General features: G+C 42.5%; 2 protein-coding genes across 4 annotated transcripts; one reads left to right on the top strand and one right to left on the bottom strand.

Moving 5' to 3' along the window:
* Nucleotides 1-20: 20 nt before the first annotated feature.
* cramp1 (cramped chromatin regulator homolog 1) lies at nucleotides 21-13,961 on the bottom strand. 3 transcript variants are annotated; one of them, XM_034539094.1, is made up of 20 exons: nucleotides 13,859-13,961; nucleotides 11,721-12,097; nucleotides 10,198-10,400; nucleotides 9,915-10,068; nucleotides 9,445-9,528; nucleotides 9,240-9,288; nucleotides 8,955-9,040; nucleotides 8,335-8,458; nucleotides 7,693-7,774; nucleotides 6,428-7,372; nucleotides 6,068-6,245; nucleotides 5,534-5,706; nucleotides 5,353-5,427; nucleotides 5,101-5,182; nucleotides 4,753-4,860; nucleotides 3,892-4,049; nucleotides 3,323-3,509; nucleotides 2,841-3,008; nucleotides 2,152-2,297; nucleotides 21-1,838 (listed from the first exon to the last, which is right to left on the bottom strand). In XM_034539094.1, exons 2-20 carry the CDS (start codon nucleotides 12,094-12,096, stop codon nucleotides 1,728-1,730), a joined length of 3,489 nt encoding a protein of 1,162 aa, XP_034394985.1. In that variant the 5' UTR covers nucleotide 12,097; nucleotides 13,859-13,961; the 3' UTR covers nucleotides 21-1,727. The 3 variants fall into 3 exon arrangements, with proteins under 3 accessions (XP_034394985.1, XP_034394984.1, XP_034394983.1); XM_034539093.1 differs by lacking the exon at nucleotides 13,859-13,961 and adding an exon at nucleotides 12,723-12,813; XM_034539092.1 differs by lacking the exon at nucleotides 13,859-13,961 and adding an exon at nucleotides 12,480-12,680.
* Nucleotides 13,962-14,556: 595 nt separating this feature from the next.
* On the top strand, nucleotides 14,557-18,771 carry jpt2 (Jupiter microtubule associated homolog 2). Its single transcript, XM_034540093.1, has 5 exons — nucleotides 14,557-14,998; nucleotides 15,599-15,750; nucleotides 16,277-16,428; nucleotides 17,062-17,101; nucleotides 17,355-18,771. The coding sequence occupies exons 1-5, from the start codon at nucleotides 14,943-14,945 to the stop codon at nucleotides 17,603-17,605; spliced, it is 651 nt and encodes a 216-aa protein (XP_034395984.1). The 5' UTR covers nucleotides 14,557-14,942; the 3' UTR covers nucleotides 17,606-18,771.
* The last annotated feature ends 1,914 nt before the right edge of the window (nucleotides 18,772-20,685 follow it).

Below are 20,685 nucleotides of genomic sequence, written 5' to 3'. Positions count from 1 at the left end.
GCTGAGTACACACATTGGATAAAACAAACAAGGTTTTTATCACTATCTTTATACACAGAATAAAAACACATTTTACAAACTGAAAAGTTTTTTTCATTCTTTCTTAATATTAAGTTAGACAAAAAATAATATTTCTGAAATGTTAACAATAAATAGTCCAAATTACAATTTACGTTATGTTACAAAAAGCGCAGTAAAGTTAATTGACATTTGTAGAAATAAATCCTTCAACAAAAATGAAATAAAAACATGCCAGATTCAAAGACGAACCTGCCGTTTATTCCTTATTAAGAATAATCTTCATTGTATCTAGTGTGTGAAGATGAAGCCGTTTCACAAATGAATAAACATCACAAGAGCTTTTACACTTTAGAGTCAAAGCCCTCAAGGTGCTTGGAGACAAACATTTGAAATCCCATCAGTGGAATGATAACAAGAGCTCTCCTACAATTTACACTCAAGAAATGAAGTTAAACATGTTGTCGAGACAAAACGTTCACAATACTGCATATTAATGATGCTGGTTAATTGCCATTCAGAACGAATCTGGATGCAATAAGTATGGACCTCACGTGGTAGGTGTGTGATTGCTGTGAACAACAGCACATTGCATCAAATCTACATGGGGAAAGCACTTAAAAACATCTTTTTACCTCCAACCTCCCCGCATGGAGAGTCTGTTACTGGCTAACTACTAGTCAATGGAGTATTACTGTTTTGAACACAACCAATCAGGTTAGAAAACGACTTTAAAACAGCTTAAAACTATGGCTTTAGTGTTTAATATAATTTCATACTTGTGCCTGTTCGCTTGAAAGGGAGTGTAACACTACTGACATTTTCTATTTCAGTTCATCAATAAAAATTAATATGTAGTCTGAAATCAGCTCGACTCGCTTCTTGATACCAGCAAGAGAGATAAAGTAAATTATCAATGTCATTTGTTAAAGCAGTCGAGTGAAATACTACAAACTTAGGTTATTTAAAATGCCAAAATTGAATGTCGACCTGTTTACGCAACAACAAACCAACCTGAAGAGCATTGCATCGCTGTTATCGTCTCAACATACTTTAAAAGTGATAATCCGCATGAAGCGACTGCACATTCAACTCCAATGTGATTTCAGCGCAAACTTCAAGAGAAGTAGTAAAATCAAACCAACGAAAGCTGCCATCTTGCATGTAACATTTGACCGCGAGATAAAAACAAACCTAAATCTGAACATGCATGGCATGCTATGTTCTTAAAATGCAACCAATAAAACCTACAACTGATCAAAAGCATGTGGAAAGGAGGGCAGTAGTTTTTACTTTACCTGCCCTGCTGTGTTGTAATCTACTTTTCCAACTGAGGCCACAGCAACGGAATAGAAACCAAATCTCTCCACATTCAGGAAGAGACGTAACAGATCAGTCAAAAATATTTTTGTTCAAATATGGCATAGTTTTTTCCTGTACATGAGGTTGTGTTTTGTAAACGCATTTGTTTTTCTAAAGTGTTCGTTTTTAAAGGGCGTTTCAACTTAAAGAACAGTTCAGTGAAACCAACAAGTTTTCAACTCGCTTTGAACAATGGTCACGGTTCACTGTTATTATTGCACTTTTACAAACAGGGGGGAGGGGGTGGGGGTCTTTTCTCCAAAGTAGAAGGGACAGCGTGGAGACCGTCTCGACTGAGCAAACTCATGTCCTTCAAGATGGCCGTGGGTTGCTGGAGCCAGGTCCTCTCATGGTGGGATGGAGGGCTCGGTCACAGCCAGCTCCTGGGCCAGGTCATTGAAGCGTGCAATGTAGTCCACACTGCTCTCACTCATCATACAAGCAAGCTGAGAGTCCATCTGCGAGCACAACCAGAGAGCTTTCAATGTACAACAGTACTGACAACAGCCTGAGCACCAGCAAAGACTAAGGAAAATAGATTAAAATCCCCTTTTCTGTCCCCAGACAGCTCTGGAATAAATGAATAGTTTGAGGGATTTTGTTACCATTGAACTGTTTCTTAAACTGGCTGTAGCTTAATGTATGACAGTGGTGTCAATCTTCTCATTTGTCTTTCCTAAAAAGGTTGAACTATTTACAAGGAAGCCCATTTTTAGACTGCCAGAGTGTAGAACTGAAAAACATTTTTTAAATTAAATAACAAGAACGTACCTCTGCCACATCAGGAAGGCCACGGGACTGAAAGGAATCATGGGAGTTGCAGTCCAGGAGACTGGGGCCAAGCAAAGCTGTGCCGCTGGAGGGGCCAGAGGGGGTTAGGGTGGTCCGCTTGCCCTTATCAGGAGAGACCATGCTGGCTGGAAGGGAAAGAGACAGATCGTGAATAAAAGGGACAGCAAACACAAAGAGTGGAAACAAAGTCCTCTTCATGGCACATCGCTGCTAGAGGAAGTCCACAGGTGTGTCTGTGTTATTGTGCATTAACAAGAGAATACACGTTTAAAAGTGTTCTTTGTGAAGGTTTACTGAGATTAAAATGTGTTACTTTATTACTTCCTTTGTGACATTAAAGCTAGTAAGTATGGTTTTACAGTCAGTAAAGCAAAGCTGTGATTTTTCTACAGCAACTCGGGCAGAAGTAGACCCGCTGTATGTTCAGCATTTTTTATTTTTAATGATGGGTAAATACTAGTCAGTTGATGTTAGAGTTTTCATTGACCTGCAGTCTGAATTTATTTTTGAAATGTTCAATTCAACAGTCTGTTTGTCTGTCTCAGGCTTTAACTTTGATTTATAGGATCTAATATTTGGTCAGGAAACACAGTAGTATTCAGTCGAGCTACAAAGAAGTGCTGTTGCATGTGCTTGCGGTTAATTATTTAGAAAAGAAAAAGACTTACAGAGGAGGCATCCTAGTGTGGAGTCAGACGAGTCGCTGGGGTACCACTGGGGGTCGTGGCTGGGCGACGGGATCCAGCCTCTGGATGGGCTGACTGAGGGAGACGAGGCCAACAGTTTGGAGCCGTCGCTGTTGCTCAGCTTGGCTGGAGAGAGAGCGGCTTCCTCACCTGCAGCATAACAGGCAAACAGCCATTCGATTACACACACACAGAGTTCAATATGCCCGACGTCTCAGAACTGAGCTAGTTGGTTGCATGTCAACGTAACACATCCTCTCAGGAGGAAACAAACCCTGTTGGTGGGGATTGCAAACCATTCTGACATGTTGTCACTTTTCATCTCAATAGAGAGACGGAGCTCCAGTATATTCTTAAAGTAATGCTAATATCCAACTGCAATTTGTCAGTTTTAAAGAAATAAACATCCCATACATTAGGTTTCCGTGTTATTGTTAGCATATAGGATAGAATCTGGGACGCACCATAGTGGGCAGAGTTGATGGCGAGCTCGATGATAGAGTCACTGATGTGTGTCTGAGGTTCTCCGGGGGCTAGAGCCTCTTCAGGTGGGCCGGGGAGAGAGATGTCCAGGAGCGAGGCCACGCTGGGTGGAGAGAGGATCGAGGTCCCACTACCGGTCACTCCAGGAGACGGTGGAGGGTGACCATTCTGTAAAAATAAGAAAATAACACTTATTTAGAGGCTGCTTTGTTAGATTTTCTACAATTTTATTTCCTCAACAGATGCGTTTTCTACCCAGCTGGCCAGGCTTGGATAGAATGACAACAAAAACATGACTATTTGCTGTTGTGGGTCCCGACTCAACATCAGCATCTTATCGTTTCTTACACTAGTAACTGCAGTCAGCCGTCATCCTATTGTTGTACCTCTACCTGTGAATAGGGCCTGCACAAACAAACAATACTTTCCTCTGGCCTTAATCAATGGAGTCATCCTTACCCCTCACAGCTAGGTAGTTATAAAGTAATTATCTATGTGTAGAAACCAAGTAAGGAAAAGCTCCCAGTCTGTATCAGTTTGTGCTGCTGACCTCTGGGACATTGTGCTGGAGGAGTTGAGCGTCTGGTTCTGCATCAACAAGGGGTGTGGCGTGCAGCAGGGTGCTGTTATCAACCGCGGGAGAGTTCAGCTCCCGGCAGGGACTGCCAGGGATGATACCTGCAGACTTAGCAGCCAGGTCAATGGCACCTGAAAGAGTATTAACAGTTTAGAAACACAAGGGATTTGTCACATCAGCACTAAACCCGATTATTATCAATAGTAACTGAGCATGTTTGGATGGACAAAAAAAAAGTAACCTCAGCAACACTGTGAATATAAAAAGGGAACGCATGAGAGAATAGTGAGGAGCTGGAAGAATGTTCTTTTTGTCTTTTTACTCCAGCACAAAAGAGTATTTGTTCAAACCATATTGACTGTCAGAGATCATGTGTGAGTTAAGAACTCAATTATTTTCATATCATTTGAAACTGTAACTCAATTGTGTATAAAATCCAGAGAATCTGCAGTGTCTTAGACAAAAATAACATAATCTTACAAAAGGAAAAACTATATATTTAGAATATAGTTGGGTTTGAGTATGAAGCCATTAACTAGGACTCCATGAGAAGGCAGAACAATACAAACTGCAAATAATTCAACTGACTTAATGTGAAGGGTTACTTTTCATTTGACAGGACAAACAATGTGCAACTTTCTGCGTGGATACATTGTTTAGTAGTTCTTGTTGTTGAGCACATTGAAGGCGTGAAGAGGTCATGTCATCGGAGTACATGAAGAGTTCAAACTAATACTCGTACTTCTACAGTGCAGCATAAATTATACCGCATCTAGAATTGAGTTAGAAACAGAAAAAAAAGAAAATAGATGAAATAATGAAAACAGAACATACTGGAGAGGCTGGCTGCTGCAGAGCTGGACGCTGCAGGGGAAGCTTTGGACAGGAGGGGGCGGGAGGAAGGAGCCAGGCGAGTGTGGATTGGCCGGAAAGATCCAGTTCCTGAGGGAAGAAACAGGAAGCGAGCGAGCGGGAGATTAACAGAATGGCTGTTGAAAACGAGAAATGACATTTAGTCATGTACAAAGAGCATGTTGGACGAGGCCTTTTAAAAGACCTAATGTCAAGAACACAAGTATGACAGTGTTATGCTACACTATAGGGAGGAGTACAATCATTTAAACATGTCTATCTTCTGCTGACAACAAATTGTACTGTAGGATCAGGAGGCCTGAAGAGTACCTGTGGCAGAGGAGTTGGAGAGGATGGAGAAGGAGCAGACGTGCTGAGGAGTGTCTCCTGTAGTTCGTGGTAGAAGTGTTCGCTGTGGGTGAGACAGAAGCCACTGAACTAAATGCACAGAGAAACACTAAAAAGACATTTACAGTACAAGGATTCAACCAATTCCCCAACACTATAAGTTAGAGATGTGTCGGTATCCGTTGCGATACAACAGAATAGATCAAGTGAAACACCGCTGTGTTCTTCTCTTACCTGAACTACAAGTGGTTTCCGGAGTTGTCTGTTTCGAGGTTTTCTCTGTCTCGAAAGGAAAAGATCCGACTGCATCTGTAAAAGAAAACCAAAGATACAGCGCATATTTACATTTGTGCCTGTGGACGATCTACAGTGCATATTTAATTGGTGTAAAAAGCAATGCATTGCCCGGTCTTACACTGATAGAGTCGAGCTGCTGTTTGAGGGCTAGCTCTGCTTCCTTGTTGGGGGAAAACATTCTGTTGTGCCGCGAGCTATTGGGGGGCAGCGTGGTGGGCACCGCAAACACACCGCTTTCTGCCTCGCTGCTCGCCGTCGACCCCAGCAGAGAGCGGGGGAGGTTGCGTCCACCTTAAGAGGGCAGGAACAAGTAAGAGATGTCATGGGAGGCGTGCCAATCATTTAAGACAATTAATAAAACCATTGAGCAGCATCCAAACACACACGAGAAACTGGAGTTTCTATTTACTGGGGTTTTCCAATAATACAGTACACATAATTATTGTAGAAACAATCACCTATGATGCAGGAATGAGTTGCACTATATATTTACTTCTCATTCTCAAAGAAAAACAACTATAGCAACATCAGCACAAACACATGTTATCCGTAACAGCAGCAGTCTTACATGGGCCAAGAATTAAAGCTGATATGTGGGATATGATTCATGATTCATCAACCAAAGTTGAATGCGCTTTTATTGCGTGAATACCTGAGACTCCAGCAGTTGGCAGGTGTAACCGGGCCCCGCGGACAGAGGCCTGCTGCCGGCCACAGCTGGGGCTGCGAACACCTACTACGGGGCCCTTCCCTGGAGGTGTAAGGGCCTGGTTCTGCTCCTCTTGGTGAGTCTTGTGTGGGGATGGAGCAGTGGAGCACAGCTCTGGAGCCTGGAGGGGAAAATATATTATAGACACATCCTGCTCTACGTGTACATTTCTAAGTAATGCTCTCACTGGTGTTTAAAGTCTTCACAAATAATCATGACATTCAGATGTTTGTTTTTTTAATACAGGGTAAAATAGAGCAGCAACCAGCAACAATAAAGTAACAAGTAACAGCTAATCCCTACCAAAGGTTTAGGATTGACCTCCGTGGCCACCAGCTTGAGCAGGCAGCGCAAAACGTGTTGTGTCCTGATGGGCTTGAGCTGGGCTTGTCCATTTTCTTGGTTGTTGAAAGGGACTGCAATGGGCTGCCACTCGTACTCCAGCTGCAGCTTGCCAGGCTTCCCGAACATCAGGTAGAGCTCAGCCAGCGTGACATTCTCGGCGTCACGCGCGCTCCAACCCTCCCCTCTGATCTGCTCGACAGCCCGTTCCTTGGCTGCCGGTGCAGAGCCCTGCGACATTCCCTCCTCTGAGCCAGACACTGGAGGTTTGGCTGGGGGAGTCTGGTTGGCCTCTGGGGAGGAGCTGCTGGTGTTCTGCTCCTCAGTACACGGCTCCGAGGAGCTTTCTGTAACACTACACAACTTCTCCAGGCTTTTGCTCACTGCTAAACCACCACTGGCCTTCACACCAGCGCAGATCTTTCCCCCTTCAGAGGGACCTATCCCAGACCCCTCTTCCCGAAGAGCCACAGTCTGCTGAGAGGAAGCGGGGACCGAAACAGACTGAGGTCTCTTCTCCTCTACCTTCGTAGAGCAGTCTTGTGAAGGCTCCGGGTTAAGGGGCTCAGTTCGTCGACTATCGCACAATGCAGTCGCTGAAGCACCAGCAGCAGCAGCGGTGCCTCCCCGTCCAGATTTAGTGCCAATCCGAAGTGGTGGAGCCGTGTGAATACCCAGGATCTGAGCAGCGGGCAACTCCTTGGCATTAGGCCGGTTCTTGCCACTTTCTAGCCAGTGTACAGTGCAGGAGGCCTTGGAGTGAACGACACGTGCCACACCAGGCAGTGTGGTCAAAGTGCTGCTCTCAACGGGGTAAAGGAAGAGATCGTCCTGCTGGGATTTGCTGGGAGAGGCTGTGCTGGATGGGCCGACCTCCAGAGCCTCCCTCTCCATGAGACTCTTAAGCTGAAGCATCGCGTGTCAAGGACTCAGACAGAAATGACAGAAATAGACACGTTTACAGTTCACAAATGTTTAATGCTGACGTGGAATACCACTGCTCCAAATCACATACCAAAGAAAATAAAAAACAATGTACGTAGCAGCTCGTGTATAAAGTAGAGAGAAACCTAACTATGAAGTAAATGATCTCGCACTCTCTGCTGTACTGTCACATGACAACCGTCTATCACAGACATGTGCTCTCGCACTCTGTGCAACCCTTTTTCTAAACTGCAATGCAATCAATACTGCTCTAAAAATCATATGACGTTTTAAAAGGATACGATCCGCTGGTCCTGGTACGCCCACTTCTGTTTCAGATAATCAATCAGGCTGGAGACTTTCCTGTGGAGCTCCACCACCATCCTGCGTTGGAAAAGACACAGAAAGAGATCAGCGTTGATACAGGCTGTTGTGGTACCATGGTGCCGAACAGCACTGGGCCGGGTGATTGAGTAACACATGAAGCACTTTTAGGTCCCACACTAAATGAATACACATATAGATTTACTTTGGCCATTGATCCGGGAAACTTAAAACATACTATACATAAATACTTTGGATTTCCGTTCAACATTTTCCAAAGCAAACACAACATCACTTTTTTAGTTTTGTGGTGCTTCGGTTGCAAACATACATCACTTTTTTAAACTGCTTGATGATGCACTCATGTTGACGGCAGCATCTAAAAACGGGCATTGATTTTCCAAAAGGTATAGTATAGTTTGAAAATTGATCCTGAAAACAATGACAGAACAAAAGCAAACGAGAAAGTGTTTTTACAGTCATGATATGGCTGAAAACCTATTCCTAATCCGGGGCTAAAAGTGTATTCCACGTTCTGCTTCAAAGCCAATTATTAAGAAATCATTATGATTGTGTTTGTTGGTCATAGACTCCACTCAGACATTAGTTAACAGGCCGACCTGAGGCGAGGGTTGTGGGCTAGACTCTGAACGCGGGCCCAGGAGTGGTTACTGCGCGGTTGGAGCTCCACGGCCACCTTCAGGGGGAGACGCACTGGCTTCTGGTCCTCCTCGTCACTCACTCCTGAAAGGACACAAAGACACAATGAGATTGAATGAGTAACACTGACAACGATCTCACACGAGAAAAGTCAATGTGTTTTTAAAGAGCAAAGGCCAGCGTGTGAAAGTATGATGTTATAACACGTAGCAGAGGAAATAACAAACTGGTACGAGGACCTTCGCCGTTACAGAGCTAAAAAATAAACACTGACTAAATAAGAAAGATCATCCTTGGTTAAAGCAAATGTTTCTCCAACTTAAGTGAGTGGCTGTTTTTGAAAAGAGGGGCAGATAGATGCCAGTCAGTCAGACCAGTCAACTCCATCATCTCCCTCCTCCTCACTTTGCTCCTCACAGTGTTTCCATGGAAACACCACTAGCCCACATGCTGCCATTGTTATTGCCAAAACCCCACCCCCACAAACCCTGTGCCTCACCATCGCGTGGTTTGTATTTCCAGCCATAATGTTTGTTTACTTTGAATGTATGTACTTTGTGTCCGTGAATCACATGCTCACCATCTGGGTCACAAAGTTTCTTCAGTGCTCGGCACATTGGTGCTTTGATTCGCAGGTTCCTCCCTTTGGAGCGCACGGTGGTGGCCCTGGTCAAGCAGACAGAACAGCAGCGAAAGCTTTAATGTTAAGGACAACTTTTTTGAATCACATATAGTTCCCAAAATAAGCGTAACAATTGTACATGTACTGTTGTCACATGTTAATACAGCCTGTATTTTTAACACAACAACTGAAAATGTGAGGAGGCAATGCATTTTTTCACTCTCAATTTTACTAAAGACTTACCCTTGTTGGATTAGTTCGTTCAGCTTTGACACGTTCTTATCATCCATTACTGTCAAAGACAAAACACAGAGCTGTTTACGACATCGTCCCTCAGGAGCAGCTGTCCCCCGTGACTGGGAGGGGGCAGTGTTTCATCACATCCCTTGTAGAACAACACTCACACACACAACACCATTTAAAACAGTCATGCACAGCCTTCACTTACACCCGCCAACTTTTTTGCGCAGCTCGGCATAGCAGATGAGGCCGTACAGTTCTTGAGAGGACTTCTTCAGCACTCTGGAGTACACTGAGAAGAAAAGGTGGCACAAGTCACAACGGTGCTGTAAACAGGGATTCAGGAGGCATGTGCATGCGACAGATAACAAGACAGTGACACTGAGGGCTTTTTGAAGAGGAGAGGGGCTCAAGCTCAAGTCTCCCTACCTAAAGAAATGCTATTTCAACATCAGGAATTGTTGAGAAAACACATGGTCCAGGAATGAAAATATATATTTAACTAGAACCTTGTGAGACAAGGTGAGATGGTACAAGCTGTACGCTATTATTGTAAAATAATATGTTATGTGGTGGTCCAACTCTTTAGAAATAAATAGTGTTTGACCCTCAAACTTTCACTGAGACTCACTCAGGTCCCACCTGTTTTGGGGTGGCAAAGATAAAAGGGCAGCTCACCGTTGGCAAAGTCAATGTGTTTGGAGATCTTGTGCCAGGTCCGGTAGTAGAAGTGGCGAACCTGCTCCTTGTTCTTCACCATGTTGACTGGCTTTCCTCTTTTCTTGTACTTCATTGCAATGTTGTTCTGGATAGCCTCAAAGTCCTTCCCATGCTGGGGACCAGAGTCAAGTACAAGATGTCAAAAATAAATCGCACCATATAAATTAAAAAGTAATTAAAGTTGTGGCACATAAGGAAGTGCCACCTTTTGATTGATGACAATCGATTGCCTGCGCTTTACCTCATAGAGGCCCTCAAAAAAGCTGTTTTTGTCCTCTGTGCTCCAAGACTCCCACTGCCGACGGGCCCTCTTCTGGTTACCAGCTTGCTCCTCCTTCTCAGTGGACCCCTGGCCCTTGGAGGCCTTCGACACTCCCCCTGTGGAGCCGGCCACTGGCCCCGACTGTCCCACTGTCCCCTGAGAGGAAGAGCCATTCTCTGCCCCTGAGTTACACAGACACAGGAGGCATCAAAGCCATCAGTCATGAAACATTCAGAGAAAAAAATACAACTTCAATGTCAGAGTCAGAAATGTAAGAATTGAAACAAACCGCATGGGTTGTTTTGTATGGCATGCAAAGAAAGAATGTGCAGTTTGTGGGGGTTTTCGGGAGATGCTAAAATGCACGCAAACAAAGCCACCCACTGCAACTATACTGCACAACCTGCAGAGCTTATGTGGTTCTGCTCTGGCAAGGAGACAGGAAAAAACAATCAGTCCCTACAGCCAGGTCCACAGTACACAGGTCCAAAACCAACTCCTGATGGCTGTATTTACCCAGAACAGGAGCACAATGCCAGAGACATTAACACAAGCACAGAGGCAGTTGCTGTAGATTTTCAGCCAAAATGGGTGTTCATTTACAAATACAAATCTGTGGGTCATAGGCACTAACCTAGATGTGTCTCTCTGAAAATAGATGTGCACCAATATAGCATCATATCAAAAATAAGTAGGGCTTCCTTGGTCAACTGCTCGACACCTGGGCAATCTACGTAAACATTTGACAAAACAATTACAGAAATACATTAGTCATACCTGTCGGAGCAGACAAACTCATCAATATACAGTAAATGTTCTGTCTGATCAGAGTCCAACGCATTTAGTATGACAATTTTCAGCAGAGAAAAAAACTGATATACTCTCAGAACGGAGCAGAATAATTATACAAACTGAAACAAGTTAATAATAATTCCTCACAACATCTGTAAGTGAAAAACTAAATCCTCAAGTAAGGAAATACTTGCTAAATTACCTACTGGTCGGATCAGTTAAATTGTGTAAGGCAATCAGCTCAGTCTGCTCTATTTGTCTATTCGCTGAAAATATTTGTGCAACATTTTTTTTTAAACTGCAAGCAACTGTTTATAATAGTGCTGCTCTCATGACCTGCTCTCATTTCCATGCAGAAACACTCAGGCATTTAACTTGTGTCTACAGTCACCAGTCAAAACAGTGTTTTAAACCCATAAAGGCAAGTTTCAAAGAAACTGAAACCCTATTGCAAATTTAACTTCTGATCTGTGTGACTATTATTTTTGAACATAAATTGTTCACAGGGTAGTTTTTCAACTTGGTTTGGAGCAGCCAAAACGACCCAGCCAGTGGCCCAGAGGGACAACACAACAAAGCCAGCATCAGCTTAGACATCACTGGTAAACAAACTGTAAACACAGCGACAACTGAGGGAAGACCCCCCGCCGATGCACACTTCTCCCAGAGCTGCGACCATCACTTCTCCCTGAGCTTATAACATCCAATACCTTTCGATTTCGCCCCTCCGTGTCCATTGATGGTCGAGCCGATCGAATCCTTCCGGATCCGTTTGCTCGCAGGTCGGACGCTTGATCGGAGAAAATGATGCTGGTCGTGACACGGAGGGGCGGGCTCCGCGGAGGTCTGGGAATGCTGGGTCGAGTCAAATCCGGTCCTGTTCGCAGGAGAGGCCGGTAGAACCGGAGCTGAACCGGGGCTGAGACCCGTAGTTGATGGATTAAGAATTTCCACTCCGTCGTCTCCCTTTGTACTGCGCTCCTCGCTCGCCTGCTCTCCGCTCTCCTCTTCGTCGCAACCTTCGGGCTTTCTGGCCGGATTCCTCCTCCCTTCGACACCGATCGCCTCCCTGGAGCCCAGTGTCATGCTGCCAACACACATTCAGGGAAAAAATTGTCACATTGGGAGCAAAGCGGTGTATGAAATTAACTTCTAAAGACGACGTTCACTGTCTCTCAACATGGCCGCCGCTGTTTGTTTCAAATCCCCTCTCCAGTCCCGACAAAACAACACCAAATATATGCATTAAACGTCTTGAGATCAATTACATTCAACAACCAACACAGTTTAGGAACTGGCGGCGGTGTTTTACCGAGTGTCTTTCGACTCGAAAGGACAATATTGTCGGTTGAATTTCAACTAAATTCAAATGCGAGCGCTTTTCAGTTTAGCGCCCTGCAGAAACGACAACGAGCCCCGTCGGTGCATTCGACCTCTAAATAAAGTGTTTATTTTAAACACATTGTTACCCATTTTCGTGTTCTTCGCTAGTAGGCGACGTCTTCTTTCTTTTCACCATGAGTCCGACTGGTTAGATTGGCAAATACGGTTAAAATCGAGCATAATAAAACCGAGACCGATCTCTCCGCTTTCTGCCCTCTCCTTGCTTCTGCTTCGACTGAGCTGAACTCTCTGCGCAGTTCAACTGTTTTCTATCAGCAACATTACTCAATGCTTATTTGCAACAAAAAATAAAACTATAAAACACTCACAAATCAGACATATTTACTGCATGCATCCAGGAAGACTTTACTGCGGCCTATGTCAGTGGAGCTCATCTGAATTGATAAGCATAGATAGTTGTAATAACCTGTGCGCAAGTGGACTTTGTTTGCCACTACGTCACCATCGCATGTAGAACTTATGTCTGCAAAACGATGTATTTCATATATAGCCTGCAATTACAAGGCTTTGTGAGCATGCTCTATTTGCTGGCATCACTATCGCCTCATACAAATACTAATCATGTGTCTAGACGAGGCGTTATGTGCCTGGTGAACATCAAGACCTGTTATTTTACGTTTATAATGCATTTATAATTTGTAAACATGACAATGTTGTGTTTCTCGTTTATCATCTACTAATCCATTTATTTCTGTATAACCGGGAGTGTGACAGCATAGAAGGATGACAGCAAAATAGAGCTACACAAAGAAATACCAATTGAAGATGAGTAGTTAGTTTGAATATGAAAATGACGAGGGACGTCCCCCTTTCTACATTCCCACACAGTTTTTAAATTCCTCTTTATAGTCATCTTAATGCAAAATCTCAGCCACAATGTACAACTGATCTGACAGCAGTGAGAACCATGAACTACTAGTAAAGTTTGTTCATGTTTACTTTCGCTCGTCGGGAATCTTTCAACTGGAAGTTGTTGTAATGTTGATACATGAATGTAGCTACAATAAAAAAAATTATTACAATTAAAAACTGCAATCCCAAACTATTGTTTTGATGTAGGTTCAGGTTAGTCTAACATCTCACAGCATCACACTTATTCCACAGTTATGTTGCCTTTACAATGTCATAGTCCAACCACTGTCTCTGCTTTTACACGAGGTTAGGTTGACAATATTCTAAGAGTCTGACGTGGTGATAGCTAATACTATATACGCTGTTTACACGAACATTTATCGCTAACTTTGCTGTAATAAGATGTATTAAATACATGTAGTTGTCGTCTCCATACAGAACGTGGTACGCCTAGCATCGCTACTGCTGTCGGCTAGCTAACGCTCGGACAGTCAAACGTGGCGAAAACGGCTTGTAACGTCCCAGTTATTATACACGCAGAGCCTCCGACGGTTTGTTAGATGGATAACACGAATCAAAGTTTAGGAATTACCTGATGTGGAAGCCTGTTGGTGGTATTAATAATCGACACACGGACTAGCATTGCCAGCTGACTGCATCCGTCCAGCTTGTTACCGATGACAGTTCCTGCAGTTCGATTTAGCACGCGTTTAGACACGCCCATTACGACTAGAAAACAAATCCTATGATTGGTCAGAAAAACACGAGGACGACGGTTAGAATTTGATTGACAGACCGATCCGCCAATTGTTAGTGAGAGAAACCACGCCGAAGGACCAATTACCATTCTTTTCCGGTCATGCCTTATACATTTCCCAATATGTTTTTTTTAATTCAAAGCCAGTTTGACTTCTTTAATAAGCAAACATGTTTGCTCGTAATAAAGCGTTGTTTCAACAACATTTGATCACCGCAATGGAGGTTTTTGGCGCTTTAAAAATAAGTTCCTCCCAGAAAGTGATCACTCGGCCAAACCCAGAGGATGCACTTGATTTATATCCTGTCCGCCTAAAACGACCCGGCTAAACGGAATAAGAATCTGATGTTTAGGGCTGGCAACGAAACACTGCAACTAAGCTAACACAATATGGTACAAAGGGCTTTTAATTCAATAGCATCTGCACGCAATCTTGGTAAATATCTCATACTCTAGCCCACAATGCCTTGTTCAGACCAGTCGCACCGGTGTCACAAAACAAGCGTCATATATCAAGAACAGTGCACGGATTTGGTCTTTGTGAAAGACCAGCGGGGTGGAGTTTCCTTTGTTTGTTGGTTTTGTTTTTATATACGACCTGTATAACAGATTAACAGGTGCAAACGGCTTCATTAATACTGTAATCAAACAGCAGTATTGTCTGGAACGACTTCTACCCAATGGTTCCGTGATCAATCTTTTCCAGCGGGGCACAGGGTGAATCGAAACGAGCGCTCCGCACCACTCGGCAGATTGGGGTGGCGGACCACTTATATCCCTCCGTGTCGCCTTTGGGAGGACTTACATTCTTCACGAGTAGGTTTGAGCACGCGCAGACAGGCTGTACTTGCTGGTCGTCCAGTTGGCAAACTGACGAAGTTGTCTTCGGAAACTTGTAGGATCAAACACCAAAAACATTATGACTTCGACTAACATGTTTCAAGGGCTGGACACTGGGACGAAACCAAGCTCCAGGTAAAGAATATGATCGTGTAGCTTGGTTATCTCTGTAAGAAATGGTCGACAATGTCTTATTTCAAGTGTCTTATTGCAGTTTTTTTTACTACCCTTTAAACCTAACATTAGCAATGAGCGACGTTATACGCGAGTTAAGCCTGAGGATTTGAGTTGTCTCGCGTTAGCAAAGCCAATATTTAGCTAGCTTTTAAGCTAGCCGACCAGGCGTTGTCTGCTGCGCCTGCGGAAGTATGAAAGCCACCTCGGACTGCTCTTCTTTGTACTCGCCAACAACGGCGTTCAAGTTTCCTTCTAGTCCCACTATGTAGAGTCCGATTCCCGTATGTTGTGTGCTTTTAATAACGTGAAAGTGTCGCTAAGCGTCAGTTCTAACAAGCCGGAGTTTTCAGGCGTACGGCGCCATACCCCGGAATACAACGTTACCGTTACCTTGCCGATAGTCAAATAAGAGGAGCTTATGTACAGAACAGAAGTAGCATACTTGTTCTCATAGTCGTCAGTAAACATGAGCCTACATGACTCATTGATTACATGAGACTGGGATGAATACATTGGATGGGATCTTATTAAAGTTCTACTTTACTTCATCCCTTGCAGGGTGTTGCAGCCTCCCGGAGGTGGCTCCAGTAACTTGTTTGGTGGCTATGAAGACGACTCTGCAGCATCAAGAAGACCTAATAAGATGGCCTCTAAACTGTTTGCTCCACCAGAGGACTCCCAGAGTGTACCCACTCGCTCTAATCCTCCAGGTCAGATCAACATGCCAGGGCTAATTGATGTGCAGAGGTTGGCCAGTCATACCCATTATCAATGTCCAGGGTGTGAACAGTGTCACTATGATGGGATCATTTCAGTATGCACACTTTAAATGTTCTCTGGGCCTGAAACTAATTATGTGGAGTATCTGGTATAATCAGGAATGTTATCAGTTCAGACTACTGTTAAAAAATGGTGTGAGTTTACAGACACGGACTGCTGAGTCACCCTGACTGCCTTACGTTAGCACCCCACTGTAGTATGTGTAGAGTATATCACACCATCATGTTCTTATGCAAATTAGGTATAATGCTGAAAGGTGAATTGAATAAGGTCAATTCAGATGTCAACATATTTCCTAATCCCATATAAATTCTGCCACAGTGTCATAAATCTGCAATACCACAACATTGGCAGGGTAGTTTACTATCCAATCAAAATTAAATGTTACAAAGTGTGCAATTATGACACCGTCACTGCTGCAAAACATATCACACATATTTGTGATACTTTATGTAGGTGGGAAGAGTAGCGGCATATTCGGGGATCCTGAACCTGCAGCTCGGCAACAGAGACACAAACCTCCTGGTGGACCAGCCAGCAACATATTCGGTGCTGCAGAGAGTGCACCTGTCCAAAGCGCAAGCAGAAGCCACCCAAATAAGCCAAAGGTAGGCCATGCGCTTACATTTTATACTCTTTTTAACTGACTTGTTTTTGTATTGCTTTGTATCTTATTTCATTACTTTTGTAAAACATGTTTTAAAGGAATAGTCCCAACCCATGTGCAGTTAAGGTCCAAAAGTCTGCTTGTTGCCGCTTATCAAATATTTGATACTCATTTTATCCTGTATGACTTGAACATATGGCAAATATGTCATATACACTGGTGTATCAATCAGTCCTCCCTATGGATCAATAGTGTTTGTGCAACCAGAGTATTGTTACACTGCTGAGTCTATTGCAACAATCTCAGCAGTGACCCAAATAAATTCCAAGCAGCCAGTTCCTTAAGAAATCAGTAAAATGTTCAGTTTTCTGTAACATGTTGAAGCTGTTTATTTAACCAGTTTAAATTTGTATTGATTGAGATTATAATCTTCTTTTCAAGAAACTACTTTAATTTGAAGTTGCAGTGTTTTGCGAAGCTACTTTAGTTTCATTCAAGTAACATAAACAAGAGAGTCTGTCATATATACACATTCACACACACACACACACACACACACACACACACACACACACACACACACACACACACACACACACACAGTGATACTCTTATCTCTATCTATTTTTTCCAGGACCATATAAGTCTGGGACCTGAATCCAAATCATCACCTGGTAAGTTACATCATGAAAAAATGTTTTCTCTTTCTGACTTTTTATATTGAGTCATCCTACTCACTGTAACTTTCAAAGTGTTAACGGTATTATTATGGAGATCACAGGGATTAGAATATATATATATATATATATATATATATATATATATATATATATATATATATATATATATATATATATATATTTTTTTTTAAATTGATTAGGATATTTTTTTGCATTTCTGTAAAATGGTTTCGTTTTTGCCTCCCAGCACTAGAAGCCAAGGTCAGCCAACCTGAGGTGAAGGAGGTGGCCCCCCCAGCTCCCATGCCAGCCAAGGAAGAGCCTGCTGCTGTGCCAGCCCCTGCTGTGCCCGAGCCCCCTTCCTCTTCCTCACCTCCTAAGAAGACTCATCCGACTGTTGAGGGCAAGAACCACGAGCCTCATCTGGGACCCAAGCCTCGTTCTCACAACAGGGTCCTCAACCCCCCTGGAGGAAAGTCTAGTGTGGTATTCTACTGATCAGCTAAACACGCATCTCCTCCCTGTTTGTGTTCATGCACTCTTTGTCTGCTCCCCTGTCAATCGTCTCTCATTCCACCACGGTTATTTCACCTGTACATTTAAACACAGAGCAGGACGTTTTGTTCTTCTCACCAGATTCCTATTCACATATGTTGTCCTCAACTTCTTGCACTTTCAGCCCCATTTCTTGCTTCCATCTCTTTGTCTTATTCTTCATATTCAATGAAACCTGCAATCACCAATCAATCAACAGGCTAGCTATTACCTAATCACTTTTACTGTCACTCTGTTCAATTGCTGTTTTTTCGCTGTTTCTGTGACAGTTGGTCATTTTGAAAACATTTTTGCATCTCAGGAATGGTTTAGACATTGGCGTGCTTGTACAATGATCAGCTTTAAACAATACAGGCATTTGCTCAAATTTGAAGGCTCTTGTTTAAGGCTCCTTATTATGTAGCCATTCAATCAGCAGGGGGTGAATACATCGCCTATGTAAATTGTTTCAGGGAGTTCCACTAGTGCCACTTTTTTTTTTTTTTTAAATAAATGTGTTGCTGGATCTTTATTGGATTGCTACATAAACCCGTCTATTTTTTGCAGTTTTAAAAAATAATACATGTGTTGGACTCGAACCAATGACTGTATAAATGAAGCCTTATATCAGCTTAGCACGTTTTCATCTTTCTTGACTTCTCATTAATAATCCCGTCATTTCAACATGTGTCTAACATTAATTGCTGCTGCTGAAGCACAATCTGTTCAAGGATAAATGCCAAAAATGGAATGAAACAAAGATGAATGCAATTGTTTACTCATTAATGTTTCTGCTTCCTTAAAGAAAATTCCATTTTGATTGTATGCGGATGTATTACGCTGGTACTTTTCTGCTTTCTCTTTGTTGCTTTGTTGAACATGCCTTTTATGCTTGGGGTAGGCCTCTGTTTATGTTTTAAATTAAAACGGCTGAAGACAAGTGAACTCTGGACAATCGCGTGGTCTACCTGGGTCCAGGTGGCCTCATTGATAAAAACATTTTCACCCAATTCATGACTCACATTAATGGTATTCTGGTGCCGGCCTGCCCCCCACCCACCCCCACCCGTATGTTGATGTGCCTAGCGCAGCAGAAGAAAATCCTGTATTGCAATAAAACTCTTGTTTTGCATTTAAAAGTTTATTTTGTTTACTTTATGAAAACATGGCCAATTCTAACACTTTTATTTAATAATACCTCTTTATAAGGGGTTAAATATATTTGGGTTCACTTTACTTGAACAATGTAAGTAACCTTGTTAAATGTTTGTCGGGGTTTAGTCTAAATGCCCTTTGGCAGCACTCTGTGCAAGCGGCTTGTTCTCAGACAAAATGGTCTCTTTATGCCCAGGAGGAAAATGTAGTTTTAGCTTTGCAACTTCACACTGGAATCTGCTGTTGTGCTTTTAATTTTCTTCTTTGAAGCAACAGTCTAAAAGAGCAGCCAAACTAATGCATGAGAGTATACACTAATACTGAGAGTCCTATTTGTATGATACCTGGCAGCCCACAATACAAGGTATCCCTGTTATTTTTCATTTAAGAATGGATACATATGTATGTTATAGCTTAAAAGAAAATTACTACTTGAGCAACACCATTTCCTAACAATGAAGCCCAGAGACATAAAGGGCTGTTACTTGTTCATGATGTCATCCCTGAAATCAAAATGTCATGCTCGGATCCTTTTGTGCTTACAGTTGTAAGCACAATATGATAAATGTGTTGAGGCTGATTGTTTGGACCACTGTGACCATCATCTTGAATACCCAAAGCCTCTTTCATGCAGCGTCTTTGTAATGTCTTCAACTCATGTTTCATGGGCAATAATGAATAAGGTACGACTTAAAATCAGAAAATTGCGTAACTTCCTCATCCATGATTACTTTGAAATGAGAGCAAGGCTGATAAACAACCTACTTCTCCGTTGACTTAATGATAGCACCGAATGGCATGTGTTGTGGTTCAGGCAATAACGACATGGGACAAGTCATCCACACTAACACAGGTGTTAAATCTGTCTGATGACCTGTCTCCAATTTGAAGGCAGGAGGTAGCGTATTTATGTCTCACAGCTTAAACCAGGTTCTGCTTTGTTCACCTTTGGTGCAATAGTTGGCCTAAACCTCAAACCACCTGTTGCTTCTAAAGGACCTTCTGAAGAAAATTTGACTGGTGTGAAATGAAAATATTGTCAGTATTACACTGCCACCAGCTGAATGAAATATGAACAACTGGAGCCTCTGTTTGTCTGGCTATTGCATATTGTATACATTAATACTGCCTTCTCCTCTTTCAGTGGTAATAAAAGAAGGTTAATGTGAGTATTGCTCGGTATTTACTGGTTTTATATGTTCTGTTGGAAATAGTTGTTAAATATGGAGGCAGTTGAGATACATTTTGTCTTTGGAGTTGTGGGCCATTTAGCAATACAGTTTTTACACTTCAATGGCCGTTTTTTGTCTGCATTGTAAATCTTCTTCACAGCAAACAATAGTCTGAGCTTCACTCGTCTACCTTTTAAAGAAAGTTCAAGAGAAAGATGTTTGCTCTCCTTCCCTTTTTTATTGTCTGGAAGGATTTTCATTTGTCCCGATTTCTTGAGGCTGTAAACTTCCCTCTTATATTCAGGCAGTAGTCTTGTTGAGCATCAATTCTTACCTGTTAATATTATTAATCCTTTACAGGAAAAAACTGTCTACATTTGCAATAATTTGTGCAGTTTTCTAAAAGTATTTTGTAACTCTTGTGCATTTGCAGCAAGAAGCTGATAAAAGTCGTAAACCTTCCACACATTGTCTTGTCGTGGGAAAAAAATTAACATATTTTAAATTGGTGGGAATTAGTGTCTCAACTGAAAAAAAGTATAGAATAGTATATTATATATTAAAATGGTCCACAGGTTTTATATGGTCTAATCTTGTATGACTGCTTTTGTTTGTCTGGAATTTGTATTTATTGGAGAGTGCATTGTCACTATTATTAAATTATAGCACCAGGTACTGTACTACTGCACACTTCGGTCAAGTCGGCGAAAAGTATAG

Source organism: Cyclopterus lumpus, chromosome 8, assembly GCF_009769545.1.
Source record: "Cyclopterus lumpus isolate fCycLum1 chromosome 8, fCycLum1.pri, whole genome shotgun sequence".
Classification (NCBI taxonomy): domain Eukaryota; kingdom Metazoa; phylum Chordata; class Actinopteri; order Perciformes; family Cyclopteridae; genus Cyclopterus; species Cyclopterus lumpus.
The sequence above is the reverse complement of the archived record's forward strand: the minus strand, read 5'-3'. Positions and strand labels throughout refer to the sequence as shown.